Source organism: Vicia villosa, linkage group LG2 (assembly GCF_029867415.1).
Source record: "Vicia villosa cultivar HV-30 ecotype Madison, WI linkage group LG2, Vvil1.0, whole genome shotgun sequence".
NCBI classification, from domain to species: Eukaryota; Viridiplantae; Streptophyta; class Magnoliopsida; order Fabales; family Fabaceae; genus Vicia; species Vicia villosa.
This window is the reverse complement of record NC_081181.1, coordinates 142,274,803-142,296,885: the sequence shown is the minus strand read 5'-3', so window position 1 is coordinate 142,296,885 and position 22,083 is coordinate 142,274,803. Positions and strand designations below refer to the sequence as shown.

General features: G+C 35.1%; 3 protein-coding genes across 3 annotated transcripts; 1 reads left to right on the top strand and 2 right to left on the bottom strand.

Moving 5' to 3' along the window:
* Window positions 1-192: 192 nt before the first annotated feature.
* On the top strand, window positions 193-2,519 carry LOC131650194 (uncharacterized). The gene is made up of 4 exons (XM_058919915.1): window positions 193-769; window positions 857-1,017; window positions 1,116-1,600; window positions 1,679-2,519. The coding sequence occupies exons 1-4, from the start codon at window positions 193-195 to the stop codon at window positions 2,517-2,519; spliced, it is 2,064 nt and encodes a 687-aa protein (XP_058775898.1).
* A 160-nt stretch (window positions 2,520-2,679) lies between these two features.
* LOC131650192 (uncharacterized) lies at window positions 2,680-3,591 on the bottom strand. Its single transcript, XM_058919914.1, has 4 exons — window positions 3,228-3,591; window positions 3,003-3,149; window positions 2,857-2,919; window positions 2,680-2,769 (listed from the first exon to the last, which is right to left on the bottom strand). The coding sequence occupies exons 1-4, from the start codon at window positions 3,405-3,407 to the stop codon at window positions 2,680-2,682; spliced, it is 480 nt and encodes a 159-aa protein (XP_058775897.1). The 5' UTR covers window positions 3,408-3,591.
* A 5,256-nt stretch (window positions 3,592-8,847) lies between these two features.
* LOC131646936 (ACT domain-containing protein ACR1-like) lies at window positions 8,848-11,834 on the bottom strand. Its single transcript, XM_058916863.1, has 8 exons — window positions 11,708-11,834; window positions 11,404-11,536; window positions 11,239-11,284; window positions 10,936-11,050; window positions 10,656-10,721; window positions 9,888-10,552; window positions 9,567-9,674; window positions 8,848-9,467 (listed from the first exon to the last, which is right to left on the bottom strand). Exons 2-8 carry the CDS (start codon window positions 11,472-11,474, stop codon window positions 9,081-9,083), a joined length of 1,458 nt encoding a protein of 485 aa, XP_058772846.1. The 5' UTR covers window positions 11,475-11,536; window positions 11,708-11,834; the 3' UTR covers window positions 8,848-9,080.
* Window positions 11,835-22,083: the final 10,249 nt, after the last annotated feature.

The window sequence follows — 22,083 nt, the reverse complement described above, 5'->3', positions numbered from 1 at the left end:
GAAGATGAACTTGCTGATCTCATTTCACATGACAGTGATGGAAAGTCTAGTGGGAAAAAGAATCACAGGAAAGATACATGAGAGTGTAAAGGGAGTGATAATGACAGTGATGATCTTCAAAGTGGCTGTGATAGTGATGACAGTAGTGGAATTAATAGGAAGAAGTACCCACTTTACAAAGAAAAGAAAGATATGTCCAACTACAAATGGGAGCTTGGTATGTATTTCACTTCCAAGAGTGACATTAAGGATGCAGTGATATCATATGCTGTGCAGAATGGTAGAGATCTGATGTTCATAAAGAATGACAAGAAAAGAGTAAGGGTAAGATGTAAGGATGGCTGTCAGTGGGAGCTCTATTATAGCAAGTTACCAGATGAGGATTCTTGGCAAGTAAGAAAGATAATTGATGAACATAATTGTAGTAGGGAGTACAATGTGAAGTTGCTATCTACAAAGTGGTTGAGTAAGAGAATTCAGAACTCATTGAAAAACAATCATAGGTTGAAGGTTAAGGATATAAAAGAAAAGGCTTTGAGAAAATGGAATGTGGGGATAAACAAGACCAAGGCAATAAGAGCAAGAGTGGCTGCCAGGGATAAGGTTGATGGGTCATTTTTGGGGGATTACAATAGGATATATGACTATTGTCATGAATTGTTGAAAGCAAATCCAGGATCTACAATTAAGATGATTGTGGACCCTGTTCCTGAAGGTGTTGATGACCAAAGACCATATTTTAAAAGGCTATACATTTGTTATGCAGCTTGTAAAGAAAGCTTCAAACTAAGTAGACATGTTATAGGATTGGATGGCTGCTTTCTGAAGGGACTCTGTGGGGGCTAAATTCTGGCAGCTATAGGAAGGGATCCTAATGATCAAATGCTTCCTATAGCATATGCTGTGGTGGAAAGTGAAAATAAGGATAGCTGGACTTGGTTTTTGGAGTTGTTGATTGCTGACTTAGGAGGTGCTAATGAGTGTTTAACCTACACTTTCATTTCAGACCAACAAAAGGTAATGTACAACTTCCTCATTGTATATTTATGTGATGCAAACTTACTATTTCTGTAATGCAAACTTATTATTTCTGTGATGTAAACTTTCATTTTCAGGGGCTATTACCTGCAATGGATGAGTTGTTGCCCAATGTGGAACAAAGATTTTGTGTTAGACACTTGTACAATAATTTTAGGAAAAGATTTCCTGGAAAGATGTTGAGGGAAGTTATCTGGAAGGCAACAAAGTCAACATATGCTCAAGCTTGGGAAAGAGAGATGAAAAGAATGAGACTGGCCAATGAAGAAGCATATCTCCATATGATGAAGACTCCACCAAGGTTTTGGAGTAAATCCTATTTTAGGACAACCAACAAATGTGATGCTGTGCTCAACAACATGTCTGAGTCATTTAATAGTGTAATTCTTAACTCTAGAGGAAAACCACTTGTGACAATGCTTGAAGAGATCAGAACTTACCTCATGGAGAGATGGGCAAAAAACAGAATGAGGTTCCAAGATGTATCTGGTAATGAGATTTTACCCAACATTAGAAAGAAACTGGAAATAACTAGCAATTTTACCAACATGTGGCTTGTAAGGTATGGTTGAGTATTGTATATTAGTGTTGTTATCTATTGTTAAGTATTGTCTATTAATTGCATCTATTGTTATTGTAGAATGGAAGATGAGCATATATTTGAAGTGAGGCATTTTGAAAACCCAGCTGAGACATTCAGTGTGAATCTGAAGGATTTGCGCTGCTCATGTAGAAGATGGGAGCTAACAGGTCTCCCTTGTATCCATGCAATGGCATCCATGAAGAGTAGGAATTTTAAGGTTGATGATTACATTCCTGACTACTATAGGGTTTCTGCTTACAAGGCAGTATACAAGCATGTTCTCTATCCGGTGAATGGGTCTAATTTGTGGGTCAGGACTCCATATCCAGATGTTCAGCCACCTAAGTATAGGAAGATGCCTGGTAGACCAAAGAAGAGAAGAAATCTTGAGCAAGGAGAGATTGATGGGAGTGACAAAAAGATGAGAAGGACAGGTTTTATTATTAAGTGTTCTAGGTGCAAGAAGGTTGGCCATAACAAGTTAACTTGCAAGGTGACACCACCAGCTCAGCCAAGTCAAGCAACAGTTATTGATGCATCTCAGCCAAGTCAAGCAACAGTTACAAATACAAGTCAGCCAAGTCAAGCAACAGTTACTAATACAAGTCAGCCAACTAGTACCCAGGTGCCTACAACTCAGTCCTCATCATCTACACAGGCTTACATGAGTGCAACACAATCTTCTAGAGGAAAGCAAGTGAAAGGACAATGTTCAAGGGGAAATGCAGGTAACAACCAATCTTCAAAAGTGGATGGGAAGTTACAAAAGCTTGGTGTACGAAGGCCACTTGTAGCCCCAGGACTAACAACAAGATTATCTGCAGCAAAGAATGTGATTGGACCTACAACTAGAAGGACTACCCCAACAAAGAGGCTCCCATCAAAGAAAATTACTTAGTCTTACAATTAGTTTTAATGTAATTTGAATTCTGTTTGAACACTTAGGGTTATGGTTAATGTATTTTGAAGTCATTTTGAACAATTAGGTTTGTTGTTTTGGTTTGGTTCATTTTGAATTCTGTTTTGGAGAAGTCTATGTAACATGTTAATGGTAAACATCATGCTGGAGTTTGTATTATCAACATGTTTATGTCAAATTCTTTTTGGAATAGAGTGGAAATATCATGAAATGTCATGTTTGTTTTGGTCTGTCAAATACATTATACACCAAATATTGATATATTCTAAAACTCATTTCATTTCACAACTGTGTTACAATTACACATTCAAAATACACATTCAAAGTACACATTCAAAAACCAGAAACATCCTAATCTAATTGCCAATACTAAAACATCCTATAAAACCAGAAACATAATATTACAAAGCATATAAACTTCCACTTTTGAAACTTCTTCAATTTGCCTTTAATTTCAGTCACAGCATTCCCTAAATCCTCATTTCTGCTCTTCAATTTTTCAAATTCCTTGGATAAGATTTCAAACTTATGCATCAAATCTTCACATTTGTCTTCCACCACTTCCTCATTGAACCACTTGAAAAAACCACAACCTCTTTGCTCAGACCCCTGTAAATAAAAAATTTGTATCAACAACACAACCTCTTCACATTGCTTTAGCATACCAAACCAAAAATTAGGGCTTACCTTGTAATTGATACATCCCCAAAATTTCTTTCCGAAATTCTTGTCCGTGTTTGCCCTACGAATCACAGCAGCATCACCACAGTAACAAATTGGAGAAGCACGAGCCCTACTAATAACACAATAATCGTTGTTTTCTGATTTGGTCTCTTTGAAGAACTCAGAACAATGTTTTTCCTTCATCGTTGGTGATTAACACAATGGAGAAGATGCAAAAGTGATGAACACGAAGGAGAAGGAGAAGAGATAAGATGCAGAAATGATGAACACGAAGGAGAAGGAGAAGAGAGAAGATGCAGCAATGGGGAGAAGGAGAACGTGAAATTGAATTGGGGAGAAGAAAAACCTAATATACTATGACACATCACTTGCCAGCTAGACTAAACAAACGGACGTTATAGCCAACTTGGCGGACAACACTGACGTGATTACATTTAGAAACTTAAAGGACCAAATTGGCACGAAAATTAATTGAGGGACCAAAGTGAACCAGAGGGTAAACTTAAGGGACCAAACAGGGTATTTTGCCAATCCATAAACTATATGCTTTTCCTGATAAGTTCCACATGTTCTTTGCTTCACAAGCTTTATTCCACTCATTGAGTGATATAATATCAAGACCACTTTTATTATTGGGGGCACACACTTTTTTCTAAGCCACATGGGATTTCCCGGTAACCACATCGGAACTAGACAAGAGAAAAAACTTGCAGATTGCCTCCACGAGAGGAAGGCATTGCATCAAGAAATTGCCAATTGTAAATAACACACCTTTTTATAAGCTTTATTCTGTCAGCAAAGCTTAGTAATCGAGAGCTTTGGTGCCTAATTTTGCTTAACTATTCTATCCACCAGTCCAATGTAGTTGCTCACAAACAACTTTTTGCTAGTTAGGGGAATGCCAAGGTATCGAAAGGGAAGAGGGCCTTCCTCAAAACCAGTATCCTCTTTAATTTCCTGTATGGTTTTATCCTCCATATTGCCAAAATAGATCTTTCATTTTCTATTGTTCACAATCAGCCCTGTAGACTCAGAAAAAACCTTGAAAGTCTGCATGACAAGCTTTACTGAGATAGTATCCCCTTTGGCAAATTGGAGGAGATCATATGCAAAACTCAGGATCACAATGTTCAATTTTTCACAATTTGAATGGTAATTAAAGTTGTGGCTCTTTTTCAACTCCTGCAGCATTTTTTGGAGATACTCCATAATCAACACAAAAAATGAGGGGGATAGGGGATCCCCATATCTCAGCCCCCTCTGAGCTTGGAGATTATCTGTCATTGCACCATTCACTTTGTACCTGTAGGTAACAGTTTGATCGTAAGCATAGTCCATTTGATAAACTTATTTGGAAAACTCATCTCAGCCAAAATCTCTTCTACCACTAGCCATTCCAGACTATCGTATGCTTTTTGCAGATCCATTTGAATCATACATCCAAGAGCTCCCCCTTTGGTGCTATACCTTATTATCAGTTCATAAGCAAGGACAGCATGATCCTGGATGTGTTGCCTTGATACAAAATTTGTTTGAGTCACATGGACTAGATTGCTTAGCACACTGTTTAGTCTTCTAGCCATTACTTTAGAAATAAGCTTGTAAATCGTGGAGCAGCATGATATAGGACGAAAATCCTTCACCATGTTTGCAGAAACAATTTTAGGGATGATGGTTACAATGGTATTATTAACTGCTTTGTAAAGCCTATCATTATCAAAGAAATCCTTCATTGCAGCTATGATGTCCTATTTTATGATAGGCCAAGTAACTTTGAAAAAATTAAAGCCATATCCATCAATGCCAGGAGCAGTTATCTCACTAATGATCTTGAGAGCAGTATGAATCTCATCTTCAATCACATGCCTGGTCAGGAAGAAGCATTGCTCATTGTTCAACTGCTTCCCATTTCTCATGGCTTCTATGTTGATTCTTTTTAAGCTTATTGATTTTCTCCCTACCAAACCCCTATAGAAGTTTACGACCTCATCTTTAATCTCTTTCTGATCACGCAACAGATTCCCTTGATCATCTTTGAGAGCCTCAATGTGTGCTATACTGTACTTACTCTTCAGGGAAGCATAGATAAGTTTTCAAGGCAAGCGTCGTTCCTGCCAACATCAAGAACTCTGGATTAAGGACCAATATCCAAAATCACCTTCTCTAACAATGATTCCATCAATGTTCTCCCTCACAACAGCAATCCCATTGTCATCACAGTCAAATATGATGATTGAGATATGAAGTGATTAGTGATCGACCTTGGGAGCTCATCAAACATCTTATTTTTGTGTGCCTTTCAGTGGATTCCTCAAAGTCAAGTATGAATTAGATATCTAATACCAACTCTTGAATATTAGATATCTGTTAGATCCAAATTGTCTGAGATTAAAACCAATATTTAAGAACCAACCTTTATTGGTACTTTGCACCATATTTTCTTAGACATGTGTGTTTACCCTTGCTATATCGATTGGAACTTCATGGATTTCCTTAAGAGTATTCCACACTTGTTTGGTCGTGCTAATATTAAAATCTTGCAATAACTCTCTAGTGCTTAACGCATTGGCCATCAAGTACTGGCTTGAAATCGAAGTTGCACTCTTCTCTTTTCCTTTGTCGTCCACAAACAATTGGATTTGTCTAGTACTTCATTATTTAAAAAATATACAGGGACAAAATGATTGCTTTCCATTTATCAAATTTTTCACCATCAAATGATGGAGGTATATTCATGAAAAGTCCCTTGTTAAAAATAGAAGAAGTGTTTGAAGTCATTTTCCTACCTCTTGAGAGGATTGGTCATATAACAAGAATTAAACTTTCATGTCACTTATTGACCAAGTGACTAAAAACACAAGAGTAAGTTATTTAATATCCATTTTACTTCATCAATAATGTAATTCAAGGAGTAAAGGTGAAGTAACATAAGTTAGAGAAACTAGCATTCACTTTGGTGATATCTACTCGAACATTAAGACACTACTATTAACCACGTTCCATATTCATTATAGATGACTTCTACATCAAAAATATTCTTCACAAATATGGGCCATCAGGTATGGTGGTGGCAGGATCAGGCAAAGTCCTTAGATATGGGAAGTTATTTGTATCTTTAGAATTTGAATGCATTCTTCCATGTATTTCACGCCCTTTCTCGTTTGGCTATTTCAGATTTGAAGAAATTTCAAATTTCAAGTTAACTGAATGAAATGTAACTTTGTAGTAGTGATAATCACATGGTTAATAACACTAATTTTACACCTAAAGTGTGATTTCAAATTTTGTGGGTTCGTCTAATACAATTTTGAAGTTTTTTAGTTTTATATTTACGTGAATTTAAAAGAGAATTAATAATTGTACCGGAGTTTTTACTTATATATCCCCTTTTTTTTATTTTGGATATTTGGGTACAACTATTTTAGAATTTTTTCCAAATACATAAAATTTATAATTATAGTTTCGATCCACTATTTTCACTCATACATAAAATTGGTTCTCCCATTTTAAATGAAAAAAATCTCAATCCATCTCCTCAACAATCTCAAGGACCTCCAGAATTTCTAAATTACACCATTTTCAGAAAGATCCTTCCGGTAATTCGTTTTTCATGCTCTAAAGTTTTTTAAATCTTTAAACACGGAAAATGAACTACTATAAGAGTTCTTTTTTGGAAGAGTTTTGTGGGGAATTTTGAAAAACCTCCGTTAAATAACCCATCTATATAGAATATTTAGATTTGAACATAAAAATTGACTTTCAGATGAATCATTCTGAGAGAATTTTGTGGGGGCCTTGTAGCACCAATTTTCAAGTAGAAAAAAATAAGATATTTTTCTGCAGAAACATTTTTTAAAATGAAACTCAAATTTCACTAAAACTTTTTTTAACAACTATGTATCTCAAGGAGACTGTATATTGGTATTTTTAGTAAATAATCACGAGTTTGATTCACTTATGATATTAAACTCGAAAAAAACTCAAGGATAATTTGTACAAAATATTACAATGAAAAATATTTGTGGTTGGAACTTAGATGTTTGGATGTTGACAAACTGAATATAAATTCTAATGAAAACAAGGTAGAATTGTTTTGGAAAAAGACAATAAATAAAGAAGTATAATAAATGTTATGAATACTTCAATTAAAAAATTAAAAGAAATAAAAGAAAGAGGACGCAAACTCATGTATTTTCTCACAAACTGTTTCTCTCTGTGTCTTGGATACTTTAGTTCTATAGAGAATACTTGATGGATTTTAAAACTCTGATCACAACAATGAGACCAACTTATATACTAATACAATTTTAACCGCCGATAACGGTTATCTCCAAGAACTTGACACATATCCTAAAACTGCACCAAACCACTCATCATGTTGATATATAACAACTGCTTTTGAACTCCCTAACTGCCTCTGTCGAGTCTCTAGTCGACTCCTATAGTGTTGTTGAAACATCCCTAGTGTGGTTGACTCTTAGAGTAAAAATACACTAAGTCCCCAACATCTGATAGACGTCAAATTCGACATCTCTACACCATATCTCAACGTCGAAGTGTTTATTTGTGCAAGCCCTTTTTGAGATTTTAGATAAAATTTTGAAGAGAGAGTGATCCTAATATTGTAGACCTGTTCTTAAGGCTATTCCAAACCAAACCTAGTAAGTTAGTCGAACCATCTTGATCGATGTGACTAGTGTGTTAAAGACTGAGTCTCTTCACACTTGGTTACTTTCAAACATGGTTATTATCATTTTGAATCCTTCAGCTAAAATTTTCAACTAACAAAGACTTATTAATAAAAAAAATTTACTTAAAAAAACTTAATAATCTTTTTACAATCCAGTACTTTTGACAATTGAATCATAACACAGAATCCTATATCTAGACTTGGTTGTGATTCGATTCCAGTGGACTTGGAAGAAAAAGCTTACTTTTGAAAAATAATCAACATAGTGGAATGAGATCCTACGATCTCAGTGAGCTTTCAAAGAGGGAAAATAAGGCAATATATAGTGATTGTTTCATGAGCGACGCAAGTAGAATTTTGGTTACTATAAATCTACCAAATTTGTGTTGCGAAAAGATTATAGCAAGCGTCCGACATGTCATTTATAAGTCAAGTGTCGGCATCTTGAATTGTGAAAAAAATCTACATTAAAAAATCTAAAATATGTCATAGGTTTTTGAAGTCACTATAATCATCGTTGTTGGCACAATGAAAAAAAGACTTATTTTTCAAATCACGAGTACTCAAACGTGTCCATTTTCTTTCCGTTTCAAAATGAGTGTTGTTTAAAGTTTTTGCACATAAATTAAAAAATATTATAATAGTGTCATAAAACATGGTACTTTTATTAAATTAACCTTCTTAATATATTGGAAGTAGAAGTAGTGTACAGTGTAATACTCATTTTTAAACTGATGGAGTATTATAGTGATGATGCATGAAGGGAGTAGGAATTGTATTCGTATTGTGCATACCAGTCAGAGAATTTTTTTTTTAGGAGTGACACAAACCTATTAAGAATGTTGTTAAATATATTTACTTAGAAGAAGAATGCTAAACCAAGGAGTAGTGGTGCTTTGGCAGGTGGAATTGTGAAGGAAAGGTTAGTGCTAAAACTCAACAAATTAGATGTGATAAAGCCATAATTCTTTTTATGTGTAAAAATTAGTTAGTGATTTTATTTGTCATCATGGACTGGCCTCGAATACATATTTACAGAGTTACCACCAAGAACAATCTAAAAGAATGAGGAGAAAAATGAAAACTAACTAAAAATTCTATGTACACTGATATTTGGCAGGGACATTCCTTCATGTAGAACACCAGTTCCAGTAAATGAGAGCTTCTCAGTACTTAATAGGGCCAAAATTGCTTGAAAATTTCCCTATATGAGACCATAACATGCTTCCAATAGAAATTTTTCGCTTATCCTCTACACTACCGTTGCTTTCACTCGTTACTGACGAGGATGACGATGATCGAGAAAGCCCACAGGGACATTTGTGATCAGTAACTATTTCGACGGATCCACCACACTCTTGTCTCAACAATTCCACTATTTTTGGATTCACTTCTTGCTTTAAAGGATTTGTGACATAGAATGTTCCCACGACATTCTCTCCGCGTGTTCCAATCTCAACTCTTGGTATTGATAATCCATTTTCTTGAATCACGCGGGTTACTTTTGATAGTAAACCCACTCTATTTGGAGTGCAAATATCAACCCTTAAACCCTGCACCATAACATATATAAAGATCACCATCAGGACATTATTATGACATGAAAAGGAAAATACAAGAGAAACATTAATGCTGTCTTTTATAGGACTTACATGACAGACTCTACGCTCTATTGCTGCTATTATGCATAAGACGAGCTTTTCCCTCTCGATTTCGGTTTGAAGAGCTAAATTATTCATCTTATGCCTTATAAAGTACTCCTGCAACAAATGTATAGATATAAACGAATTATAGGTGCGTCTTATAGTTTAATTTGAACTGAACTCATTTTGTGTTTCCCATAGTTCCTATTCTATCTATAATCCTATTGGAGATACTATTGTCACATTGCAATAGACTAATTTTTTCTGCTAAACTCATGATGTTAACTCTTATTTATCTAATCAGAGGTTGAATTTGAGATAATGTAGTACCTGATTGGCTATAGATTTCTTGGAACTAATGGCGGCGTGAAACACTACATAATGCATGTCCCTTAGAACACATACTGTATCGAACAACAATTTAGGACGATCCTTACAGATCACGTTCACCACCCAATAACCTCTGTCCTTGCATCTACTAATAGACACATGAGTCCCATCACACCCCCTTTTGTGCTCTCCACTACTATATCCATGGCAAGGGCGACAGCCCTCGTAATCCTTGTCAGCATACATTAACTGGTGAAGCCGCCTTTCAGTGTGCGTGCGCCCGGTGGCAAAGTTCCTTAACCTCACATTGTTTCTGTCTCCATTGACACCACGGGCCTGCACAACAGTCTCCAGCTCTTCCTTTACATGAGCTAACCTCTTAGGGTCCTTGATCGGCCCAGGTTTGGATTTTTCTTCTACGTAAATTATGCAGGCTGCCCTTCGATTATGAGTCCATGCCGTTGCTGAGGTGACATTACAGCCCATTTCCACCAACACTGCTGATATTTCTGATAACAAACCCGGTCTATCCATCCCACTCATCTCCAATGCCGTGTTCTCCGTCGACACGTTTAGTTTCGTGTAATACGATTCTAATTCCCCGCAGCTTTCGAGTTCTGATTCATCGTCTATGTCCTCTTTTGCCCTTGTGGCACATAGCTCCTGTCAACATAATAAACACATATCTTAGTTTAAATTCATATCAGTAACTTACTTATTTCCTAATTTGAAAAGTAAAAAACTTAGGCAAGAAGAGACATAAAAACCTTCTCAATTTTTGCATGAGGTTATTATCAGTGACCTTATTGCCAGCTTGATCAGTGACGTGGAACACTACACAACACAACTTGCATCAGAACAAAGCCATTAAAATATAGTGATGAATGATGATATCATGTCGTATTCATCATAGCCCAACAAACATGATTAAAGTAAAGTAACTTTTTAATCATAATTTGCTCAACTATCATTATGGTAGATTCAAAAAAAAAAATTGAAAATAAAGAAAGTCCATTGGAAAGGGATAGATAGATAGATAAATACTGACCGTCCATGAACCATCCACCATCAGAAGAAATGTATGACTTTGAAATAATGAGGTCAAGATCTGTCAACACCTGTACCATCTCCAACAATATCCCATACTTGTTTGCACTATCAACCTGTCAAATATGTCGGCAACAACATTCAACTTATAGTCATAATAAAATTAAATTAAATAATTATTACCGACTTGTTATTAGAAAATTAAGTTTAAAAAAAGCTTAAACTTAAACTATTTGATTATTTTGGCCTGTGCTGGTTTTCTCTAGACATACAGAATTGAATATTTTATAGAATTGTATCGAACCTTTAGAACAGTACAGTCTTTGCAAGAATTATTGTCTATACAAACCCTGGAAACAGAAAATTAAATGTGTATTCATAACGTAATTTACAATTAATTAGCTAGGAAAAAAAATTAAAATTCATATAGAAATTAAATTAAAAAGATGTAAGTGTGTTGTTAGTTTACCTGGGAGGATGTAATCTTTCGGTAAGCGTTTCAATCTCCCTATTAAGACGAGAATGAAAAACTGTTTCCATTATTCTTTCTAATTGGAGAATGCAATTTTGTGATAACGCGGGAAGAAGAACTGCTTCTATATCTACATAATAATCAAGATTCACAACAGAATCGTCACAAATATTCAAAATAAGGTCAAAGAATATACGTATTAATGTAGAAAAAACGTAGCGATATTAATGAAGCCGTTATCTTATTGAGGAATTGAATAGGGTATTGTTGAAATGAAAAACATGAGGCGGTGATGAATTACCTGTAGGATTGTTGAAGGAGGAATTGGATCAAAGAATTAGAGAGAAATGTGAAATCTTGATTTTTCTATTTTTGGCTCCGGAAAGTTGTTTGTTGTTGCGTTGCGGCTATATATATATATATATATATATATATATATATATATATATATATATATATATATATATATATATATATATATATATATATATATATATATATATATATATATATATCAGAGTTAACAATGCGCGCGCAAAACGAAACGCGTTACTAGATACCAGTATTCATTTGTGATAGGATATAGTGAGAGAGGGTTGTTATGTTCAAGCGTTGGAATAGGGAATCTAATAGAGAGAGTGTGAGGAATCACGGGGTTTTGTTCGGATACTGACACGTGTCTTTTTGTTTTATAGGTGGTGATTTTAGTTGCACGAGACGATATGAAATGACCTAGTCTTTTTGTGTAAATTTGCGGTTGGGAATCCCTTCTAGATACCCTAAAATTTTGCAATTTTTATAGAATATGGGTTTTAAGCGAAGGTAGCGAGAGAAAATAACAGAAAAATTATATGCGTAGATATACAGTTAAGAAATTTACCTCTACATGTTGATCAATTCTTACTACGTCAATTATGACTCCAATGCAGAGTAACTGATTCAATGGAAATAATCACTCATTCTCACCATTTTTGTATGTTAGTGAAGAATATTACTCCTCTGGTTCTTATTAGAAGACATAATTTATTGGAATAATTAAAATATTTGGTTAATATATAACTATATAAGGAACAAATAGATTTTTTCTGGTGCCATTATGTAGAATATTAATAGATATCCTCTGGTGCCAGAAAGAAGAAATTGAAAATAAAAAAGAAAAACTGATTAGGAAGTTATTACAATTAAACGGATTGATACGGTCGTTGATTGTCAAATCAACAAATTGGAAAAGAAATATTTTTGTTAACGAAATTAAATGAATCAGTTTAATTGCAAATGATTTTGATTTATTTTTTTTATTTTTTTTATTTTTTTTCAATTTGTTGAACTGATTCATTTAATTTCTTTAATTTTTGTTTTTATTTTATAATGAGAAAATGGGTCATGCACTGACAGTGTAAAATAATTTTACACTGTCAACTAATCACAACCATGTATCTAATTTCTCCACACTTTTATTTTAAAAAAATTTTAATGACATGACATAATCCTTATTTTCTATTGGATGACAGTGTAAAACTATTTTACACTGTCAGTGCATATCCATTAAGGCTCTGTTTGGTAAGACCTGATTTCGAGCTTATAGCTTATGTCTTATGTCTTATAAGCTCATATGATAATTTAGACCCGTTTGGTAACGGTCATTTCATCACGAGCTTATAGCTTATTTTACTAGCTTATAGCTTATTTTCCAGACGCTATTTCAAATAGCGTTTTAGTTTATGTCTTATAGCTTATTACTTTTTCTTCCTTTTTTATCCTTATTATTTTAATTAAAATTCATTTTTAACCCTTATAATTTATTTTAATTTAAAATAAAATAATTATATATTAAATACCTTTTATGTTATTTTATATTTATAAGTTGATTGAACCGCTAATTTTACCAAACACTTCAATGAGCTTATAAGCTATCAGCCTCAACCATCCGCTATAAGCTATAAGCCATCAGTCATCAGCCATCAGTCATAAGCTATAAGCTATCAGCTAGCTAATCAGTCAACCGCTATTTTTACCAAACAGACCCTAAACCCTTTTATAATAATTTTTTGTGTTAATGTTTTCTTTAAGAGTTTATTTTCTATGTATTGTATGTGTAAAAAGTTTTACACCATCAATTTATCATAACCATTCAACTATATTATTTTTAAAAAGTTGAATTAAAAGTCAAACATTTTAAATTAATTAACTATTAAGATTAATTGATCAAAATGCTCTTTTTATTGTTCTTATTTTTTATCGGACACTCTTATGGATTTCAAATAAAAAATAATTAATAAACAAACAATATCTTTTTAAACTCTTAACGAATGCTCTAGAGACACTCGTTAGTATTCCAATCAAGTTATACAAAAATACATAAAATTAATTTGAATTGAATCGCTTTTGAACCCTAGATGAATTTTTGTCTCAAAATCAATTCAAACTACATTCAAACGCTCTTAGGTGTAACTTGTTGATCTAGGGTTCAATCATCTATATTTATTTATTAATATTTTTGTATTAATAAAAATATATTATTTTAAAATTTAAAATAATATTATTAGGCAATATCTTAATACACCCATTGATACTCTTAGTCACTTGGCGAAATTTCAATTATGTCCCCAGATTTCGTAGATGCACATCAGGAAACACATTTTTTTAATAAAATTTAGTTTTTTCCAGAGGTGCATAAAAAACATCGTGAACGTTGGAAAAATTCAAATTATTTTTGTTTAAAAAATATTTCGTAGATATATCTACGGAAGGTCTTAAAAACAGAGTGTTCCGATGTACCTAATTCTGTTATATTTTAAATCAACATCATTTCATTCCAAAACTCCATTTTTATAACAAAATAATACATCAAAATATAGTACATCAAAATAGTGTAATTATAAGGCAATGGAATACAGTACACAAAAAGAATACATTGTATAAATCATCCAAATAGTGTCATAGAAATAATCAAAATAAAGTACATGAATCTAATAACAATACAATCTTCAAATAATTAGCATGATCACTACTCTGTGTGTCAGACAACATCCTCCTCCTCACTTCTACCTATGACCCCGTCTCTGCATCCACCGCCTCGTCTGCCAGATACTCTACCTCTACCGTCAAGTGCCTCATCCGTCCTAACACGATGTCTACGATATCACCCTAATGATATCATCCAGTATACGTGTAACGCCCCAAATTTAATTAATAATTTAATTAAATTATTAATGGAATTAATTATTGAAAATCATCAAAGTTGGGATTTATCGGTATTATCTTAAGAGAATTAATTGGCTTATTTCTATGAAGTATTATTTAATTGGTGGATTGACGAAGTTGTAGAAAAATAATATTGGAATAATATGTTGCTTGGACGGTTAAATTCATAGTCGAGTATTTAGTTGGCTTAATCGGGGAAATAATATTAGAAATAATATTATTATTTTGGATATATTATTTAATTAATTCGGTTGGACTTAGTAGTGGTGTGATAACTAGCAAATTTGGAGGTGTGTTTAGTTGGCCCAATAAGGACATAAGACTAATAGAATATTTGATTTGGTAATAGAATTGGTTTTATTATAATAAAACAAAGGAAGAAAAGAAATAGGTTTTGTTGCTGTACGTGAGAAGAGAAACAAAACAAGGGTTTGGAAGCTCAGTGGTTGAAGAAGAGGATACGAGAAGTGCACAGCCGGAACCGGAAAATAGGAATTCGATCAGAGTTAGAGTGACCGTTAAATCTAAGGTAAGTGGTGGGCTCTAACTCTATAACCGAATTTATGATGGATGATATGTGGGAATTAGATTCGTATAAAATTATCTCGATTTATTTGTGTGTGATTTATGTTGCAAACCCATAAATTTTATATGATGTGTCGAATCTTGCTGTTGTTGAATCGACAATGTAATTGAATTTGTGCTGCAAAATAATTATTGGAATACTTGGAGACTGAAACTGGTGATTAATCGTGTAATTATGGAGACGAGAAACTGAATCGGTACTGTAAACGATCTGGAAAATACATCGAAAAGATAACAATTTGCAAGTACCTAGGTGTATAGGCCACACATGGTGGCCATGAATTTTGGTGGAGAGACCCACCTGGTGAAGGGGCGGGCGCCTCAAGGGCTTGTTGGGAGGGGGCAGACGGCCTTCATGTTGAATAAGGAAGGGGACGAACGTCCCTTGACAATGTGGGCCATGCTAGGTTCTTTTAATTTCTATATGTTTTTTTATTTGTGTGTTCCAATGAGTGAGAATAGATATTAATATAACACTTGAGTTTAACAGGATAGTAACATATGAAGGCTTTAGTTAATATTGGTAGTGGAATTAATTGGTAGCAGTGACATATTACTTAGTACCAGGTGGAATGCTAATATATCTTTTGATAGATTAAAATGGACTTATTGCAGTAGAATTTGGAAATAATAAGTAGCAGTATTTTTTAGTGGTAGTGTATACATATGAATTAGAAGGAGGTTTTAAGTAGCACAATTTAGTAGCAGCTTCCAATTTGATACAGGAATTAATATAAATTGTAATAGTAGAATAAAATAGTGACGAGGTAGTGATAGATTTAAATAGACAATGAATTAACAAATTTTATTTAATAGTGGAAGAATAAATAAGGGACTAATATATAATAATTTTAACAGTTTGCTTTGTAATAATTTAATAATTGTGTTGTCCGACTGTGAAGTTGTTGTTATTGTATGGTTGCCATATTATGTTGTTTATTGCGAATTTGCAGGAAATTGGTGACGATGTTTACCTCTAATTATTGGTAAAGTTTGTGATATATGCTTATGTCTGGCGACGTGGATTTGTGTTGTTGTTTAAGTTGTTGGTATGTTGTTGAGGTTGTAGGCTTATGGCCAGTGTTGAAGGGACGATGAGTACCTCTGTTTATTGGTATAGCAATGATATAGGCTGGTGCCTTTGTGACGATGATTGTTGTTGTTGTATGTGATGGTTGCATTCATACATATGCATTTTTGTGACGGCCTGGATTGACAAATTAGCGACGAAGGCTTATCCCTTGATGCCTCTATTAATTGGCAATTGACGATGGGGGATGAAGCTCTGGATACCACATGCATATGCACTGTTGTGTCTCATTTGAAATGGCATAAGTTAATTTGTTGTGGTGTTGAATAAGTTGTTATGCTAATGACTTGTTGTGACAGGTACTGTCTGGAAGGTGTGAAATAGTTTTATAACTACTAATATGTTGTTGTTGGCTTTTGTTATTATAACTGTAAATGTTAATTGTTGTTATAACTGTTGTTTGAAAGCTGTGACGCGATAATTTTGTATGATTTAATTCTAATATATTATTTATCATACGTTTGTTTATATTGGTAGATATCTCACCCTTTCTTTTGTTTCGCCGTTACCTTTATACAGGTAACGTGCAGGTGATAACTTGGTGAAGATTTAGCCGTCGTGAGTTGAGTCGGTTGTCGCTCTGATACGTATCACTTGGGGGGACAAAACGATTGTTTTTATTATTGTTTTAATGCTTAATTTTATTATGTTTTGGTTTAATTTGTAACTTGAAGTTATCGTGCAGAGATTCTACGACATTATTTGAATATTCTTGAAGTTCGTTGATTGCGCTGCGAGTAAATTACTGAATTTGAACAAAGTGATTTTTAGTAATGATTTGATTATCGTTTTAAATTCCTACGTTATGTATCTATATGAAGGCAAGTAAGCCGTAAATGTTTTTGAAATGACGAATATGTGATACCTCAAATGAACGTCTTTGGAATTTATACTCTGATTTTTCCGTATAATTTATCGGGTAGATTTTGGGTGTTACAATGCGCATGTGATCAGACCTCTTGAAGGATAGAAAAACACTTAGAAAGGGGGGGTTTGAATAAGTGTAGTCTAAAAACCTGAACGATAAAAACAATATGCACAGTTATTTTTATCCTGGTTCGTTGTTAACTAAACTACTCCAGTCCACCCCCACGGAGTGATTTACCTCACCTGAGGATTTAATCCACTAATCGCAACAGATTACAATGGTTTTCCACTTAGTCCGCGACTAAGTCTTCTAGAGTATCCTGATCACAACCTGATCACTCCAGGAACAAATGCTTAGACACAAGCTAAGACTTTCTTAGAGTATCCTGACCACCACGTGATCACTCTAATTACAACTGCTTAGACACAAGCTAAGACTTCCTAGAGTATCCTGATCAACACTTGATCACTCTAGTTACTTACAAATTAATGTAATCAATTCTAAGAGTATTACAAATGCTTCTGAAAAGCTATAATCACAACAGTGATATTTCTCTTAACGTTTAAGCTTAATCTCACTAATATATTACAACAGCAATGTAGTGAGCTTTGATGAAGATGAAGTTTCTGAGCTTTGAGTTTGAACAGCGTTTCAGCAAGTCTTTCAGAATTGGTTCTTTCAAAATCGTCAACCTTGCTTCTCATCAGAACTTCATATTTATAGGCGTTTGAGAAGATGACCGTTGGGTGCATTTAATGCTTTGCGTGTTCCGTACAGCATTGCATTTAATGTTTCACGCTTTTGTCAACTACCTCGAGCCTTGTTCACGCTGTGTCTACTGACGTTGACTTTAATAGCTTCCAACGTTCCTTTTGTCAGTCAGTGTAGCCTGCCACCTGTACTTTCTTCTGATCTGATGTTTGTGAATATAATATTTGAATATCATCAGAGTCAAACAGCTTGGTGCATAGCATCTTCTTGTCTTCTGACCTTGAAGTGCTTCTGAGCGTGATACCATGAGAACTTCAGTGCTTCTGCTTCTGATCTCAAGTTCTTCTGATGCTTTCATAGACCCATGTTCTGATTCTGCCTTGACCATCTTCTGATGTCTTGCCAGACCATGTTCTGATGTTGCATGCTGAACCTTCTGAGACAAAGCTTCTGAGCGCTGATTTGTGCATACTCTTTATATATTTCCTGAAATGGAAATTGCAATGTATTAGAGTACCACATTATCTCACACAAAATTCATATCCTTGTTATCATCAAAACTAAGAATATTGATCAGAACAAATCTTGTTCTAACACCTCTTAGGGAAGAAACCATCGACAATTCCTGCATGCGCCATCTAAAGTATCTCACAACATCGAGGAAGAACACCCTTTGTGTGGTCCAACTGAGACTGATGAGTCTACAATATCTCCCGATGAGCTGGCCTGGTCGGTGATCTCTCTGTAGTGGGGATCATATATGGGTGTGACACTGTGAAGTACCAAGTGATGTACCCATCCGCGTAGCTCCGATCTACCATTGCCCTGGTCGTCCGAGCCTCGTCCAGAACCATGTGATGCTCAAAGTAGGAGCGGAGACAGAAGGGTGGCGAGGTATCGTCTGACAGTAGTCGAACTAGCGTATGACGCACTCCGGAAGATAGCGAACAGTGATGTTCGAATTGGAAGCCAACCATCCAAAATATAATGCAATATTATCCCACAGAACCATCTCACGGTGATTAGGTTAACAGTCATAGCGGACGTCCTCGATAGCCATGCGGTCTAGATAGTTTCTGTACGGATCCGAAACCTGGTCCCCTCTGAGGGGGGCGAAGGCACTAGCACGCGGTATGACCTCAGTGTAGCCCGACACCTCTCCCTAGCCAATGATCCTAGTAAAGTGTTGTAATATCCAACCCTGAAATGCATATAAAAACACGGGGATCAAACATTATTACGAATATAAAAAGAGCAACTTTGAGAAAAAGTAGAAGGATATTAGATTGTTACCACTAAGAGTGAACATCTGCTTGCCAAAGTCCTTGCCTTCCATTGGAGCCCCTCTCCGAGTCTATAGTAGTTGTACGCCAGTGTTACTGCTCCCCAGTTGTACTCATGGATCTGTGCGGTATCTGATAAGTGCCTCAGGTAAACGAAATCTGTGTACGAGGAGCTCGTGTCCACAAATAGCAGAGTGTCTACTAAAAATAGTAAGTAACACCTCAACACTCGTTGTTTGTGTATCTCCATCTCATCTGGGTCACCAGAAGCCTGTTGTGCTACAAGGAGCTCGACATCATATTTCTGGGTCAAGAAGTGAAACCTCACGTGTGCGCCTCAATTCCTCTCCACTTCCTCAAGCACATCCTCTGAATCATCCCCGAGCTCCTCAATCAGAGCCTCCCTCGCCTCCTCCTTCGTCATCCTACAGTGACCAAGGAGGGTACCCCCGCTAGGTATATACAGGAGGCATGTGATGTCGTCCAAAGTGATGGTAACTGATAAGTGCAAAAATGTACTTATTTTGTATATATGTTTTGTTGCACTTATCGATACTTTTTATTAATACCGTTTGAATAATACCCCGTTTTGTGTATAAATATGTATACTTTGTGAATAGATGTATTTCCATATACTTTTATACTTTTTGATAGTTTTCTATTCATTTTGTAGTTATTGAGGCGTATTTGGAGCATGAGAAATAACGTGTCAAAGACACGGCTTCAAACGCGCGTTTTTGAGCAACGAAACCAACTCGTCAACGAATAAAGCTCAAAACTAAAGAATAATAAATCACCAATTTGGTTGATATGTTGTCATTGTTAGATGGGAAGTTGAATAAGCTTTCTAACGCTTCGAACCGGACGCAAATCGGAGTTACGGTTCTCAAGTTACGTCATTTTTACTAAAAGCTATTTTTTCATGACAGTAGGTTGGGCGCGATGCGCGCTCCTGCGCGCGACGCGCGCTGTACAGAACTGAAAATTGCATAAATAGGCGAAAATCAGATTTTTTAGGTAATGTTTTGGGTATTTTTGAACCCCAACTCATCCTAGGTCATTTTTGGGTAGATTTAGCTTGAAAACACCATTGGAGGTTGTAATCGGATGGTCCGGAGTCGAAGCTTCTTTGCTCGTGATTGACACCGCGAAAGATTTGGTTTTCTTCTCTTCCTCTTATCTTTGTAACCACTTTTGTTGGGTTTGTTTGTAAGTTTACTCTAAACCTATGTATATTTGTTACTCTATTGTTGTATAAAGTTTGATTTACAAATCTTAATCGGTGTTTCCTTGATCTTTTTGCTTAAATGCTTTGGATTTGTGTTGATGTAGAAATAGACATCACAAATCTTGATTAGGGGGATATCTGTTAGCTTTTGATTCTAGACATAGGATTGGGGTTAACATCCATATAACATATGAGTTTAATGTCTCTGTGTTGTTCGATCGGTTGAGACATCGTCGAAAGAGCAATATAGTTGAACTCTCGTCGGTGTTGCAGAAATGGACATTGATGTGAAGGATATGTGGTGATTCTGATGAGTATTGTAGATTGAGTACGGCGGAGTGATAAATCTAAGTTTGTGAGGAGTAGTTTAGATTCAAACCAGATAAGTTATTCTCTATCAAGAATGTATTTATTTTATGTTCATATGTTATATTTTCCTATTCTTACTTAAAACCCATTGAACCCAAACTCAAGAACTAAGAATCCGTCGAACGGCAATTCAGTAGCACTAATCTCTGTGGACACGATAAATTCCCGGATAAATACTTCCAAAACTTTTGTTGCTTGTCGCTTTACCACTTCAACAGTAACCTATCCATGATGCAGATAGAATGACGATGTCTCTAGGTGCCACCTATTTGCAAATGCCATCAGATTCCTGTTGTGTATGGTTAAGTATCCGATTTGACAGAGGTCTTTCAGCCCAAAAAATGTGAGGACATCCTGGAACCACAACTCTGTAGGCTACTGCAGAGAGGAAATCTTCTACCCGTGGTTGTAGAACTTATGGGAAGCTCTTTTCTGAAAATTTCCTAATAAAACACTATTAATAACAAGCAATGTTAGAAATAATAAATTTCCACTAAGGACAAAAAAGTAATAAGTCTTAGAAATTTAACCTCTCTGTTCCAGACATGTCTCACTGTATGATCTACATACCCTTTCAACAGGGATAAATCTCCAGCTATTTTATTATTAGTATAATTATTTAATTATTATTTGGTGTGATAATTATTTAATTGTGTGTTATTATGCTAAAGGGGTTAATTGAACTATTAGTAGAATAATCAGATAATAGTTATTGGTCCTAATAGTTAAGAATATAAATAATATGACTGAGTGTGACTAAGCCCATTAAGTTAAGAGAAAGATAGTAAGGAAAATAGGGTTTAGAGTCATAACTATCATTTGATAAAAGAGAGAGCTCATGTGAAGAGAAGAGAAAGGGGGGAAAGAGGAAACTAGAAGTGGAGGGAGATTCAACCTAAGGTAAGGGGGAGAATCTTTATTATTGTGGGTATGGTATAATATGCTATGGGTAGTAGTGTGCTTAGGTTTTCATCTCTCATTTTTCATAGTTTTCATATGTTAGGGTTTGTGTAAATCTATGAGATTCGTGAAATAATCATGTTTAATGATGTTATAATGATAACCCATGGTTAGAAACATTATTAGGAACCTTACATATGTGATTAATTGTTGTTTGGATGAACTTTGGTTGGATAAAAGTAATTTTTGGAATGCTGTCAAATTTTGGGTTTTTCCAAAATCACAGAGGGCGCGTTGCACGCTGGAGCGCGCGTAGTGCGTTATTGAAAACTGAACAACTCATTTTACAGAAGGTAGCGCGCTTGGCGTGGTGACCTGGGCGCATAGCGCGGCCTGACATGTAATTTTTTTTTTATTCTTTGACTTGGTTTCTTGTATG

Bases quoted from the DNA above. Each gene is read 5' to 3' on its own strand.
- LOC131650194 (XM_058919915.1), top strand. From the start codon at position 193: ATGTCCAACTACAAATGGGAGCTTGGTATGTATTTCACTTCCAAGAGT. The intron at 770-856 runs GTAAAGAAAGCT...AAATTCTGGCAG, and splicing joins ATACATTTGTTATGCAGCTT to CTATAGGAAGGGATCCTAAT. The intron at 1,601-1,678 runs GTATGGTTGAGT...TTGTTATTGTAG, and splicing joins ACCAACATGTGGCTTGTAAG to AATGGAAGATGAGCATATAT.
- LOC131650192 (XM_058919914.1), bottom strand. From the start codon at position 3,407: ATGAAGGAAAAACATTGTTCTGAGTTCTTCAAAGAGACCAAATCAGAA. The intron at 3,150-3,227 runs GTAAGCCCTAAT...TTTTATTTACAG, and splicing joins GGGGATGTATCAATTACAAG to GGGTCTGAGCAAAGAGGTTG. The intron at 2,770-2,856 runs GTATTTTGAATG...TGTATTTGACAG, and splicing joins TGAATGTGTACTTTGAATGT to ACCAAAACAAACATGACATT.
- LOC131646936 (XM_058916863.1), bottom strand. From the start codon at position 11,474: ATGGAAACAGTTTTTCATTCTCGTCTTAATAGGGAGATTGAAACGCTT. The intron at 11,285-11,403 runs GTAAACTAACAA...TTCTGTTTCCAG, and splicing joins GAAAGATTACATCCTCCCAG to GGTTTGTATAGACAATAATT. The intron at 11,051-11,238 runs GTTCGATACAAT...CATATTTGACAG, and splicing joins AAGACTGTACTGTTCTAAAG to GTTGATAGTGCAAACAAGTA.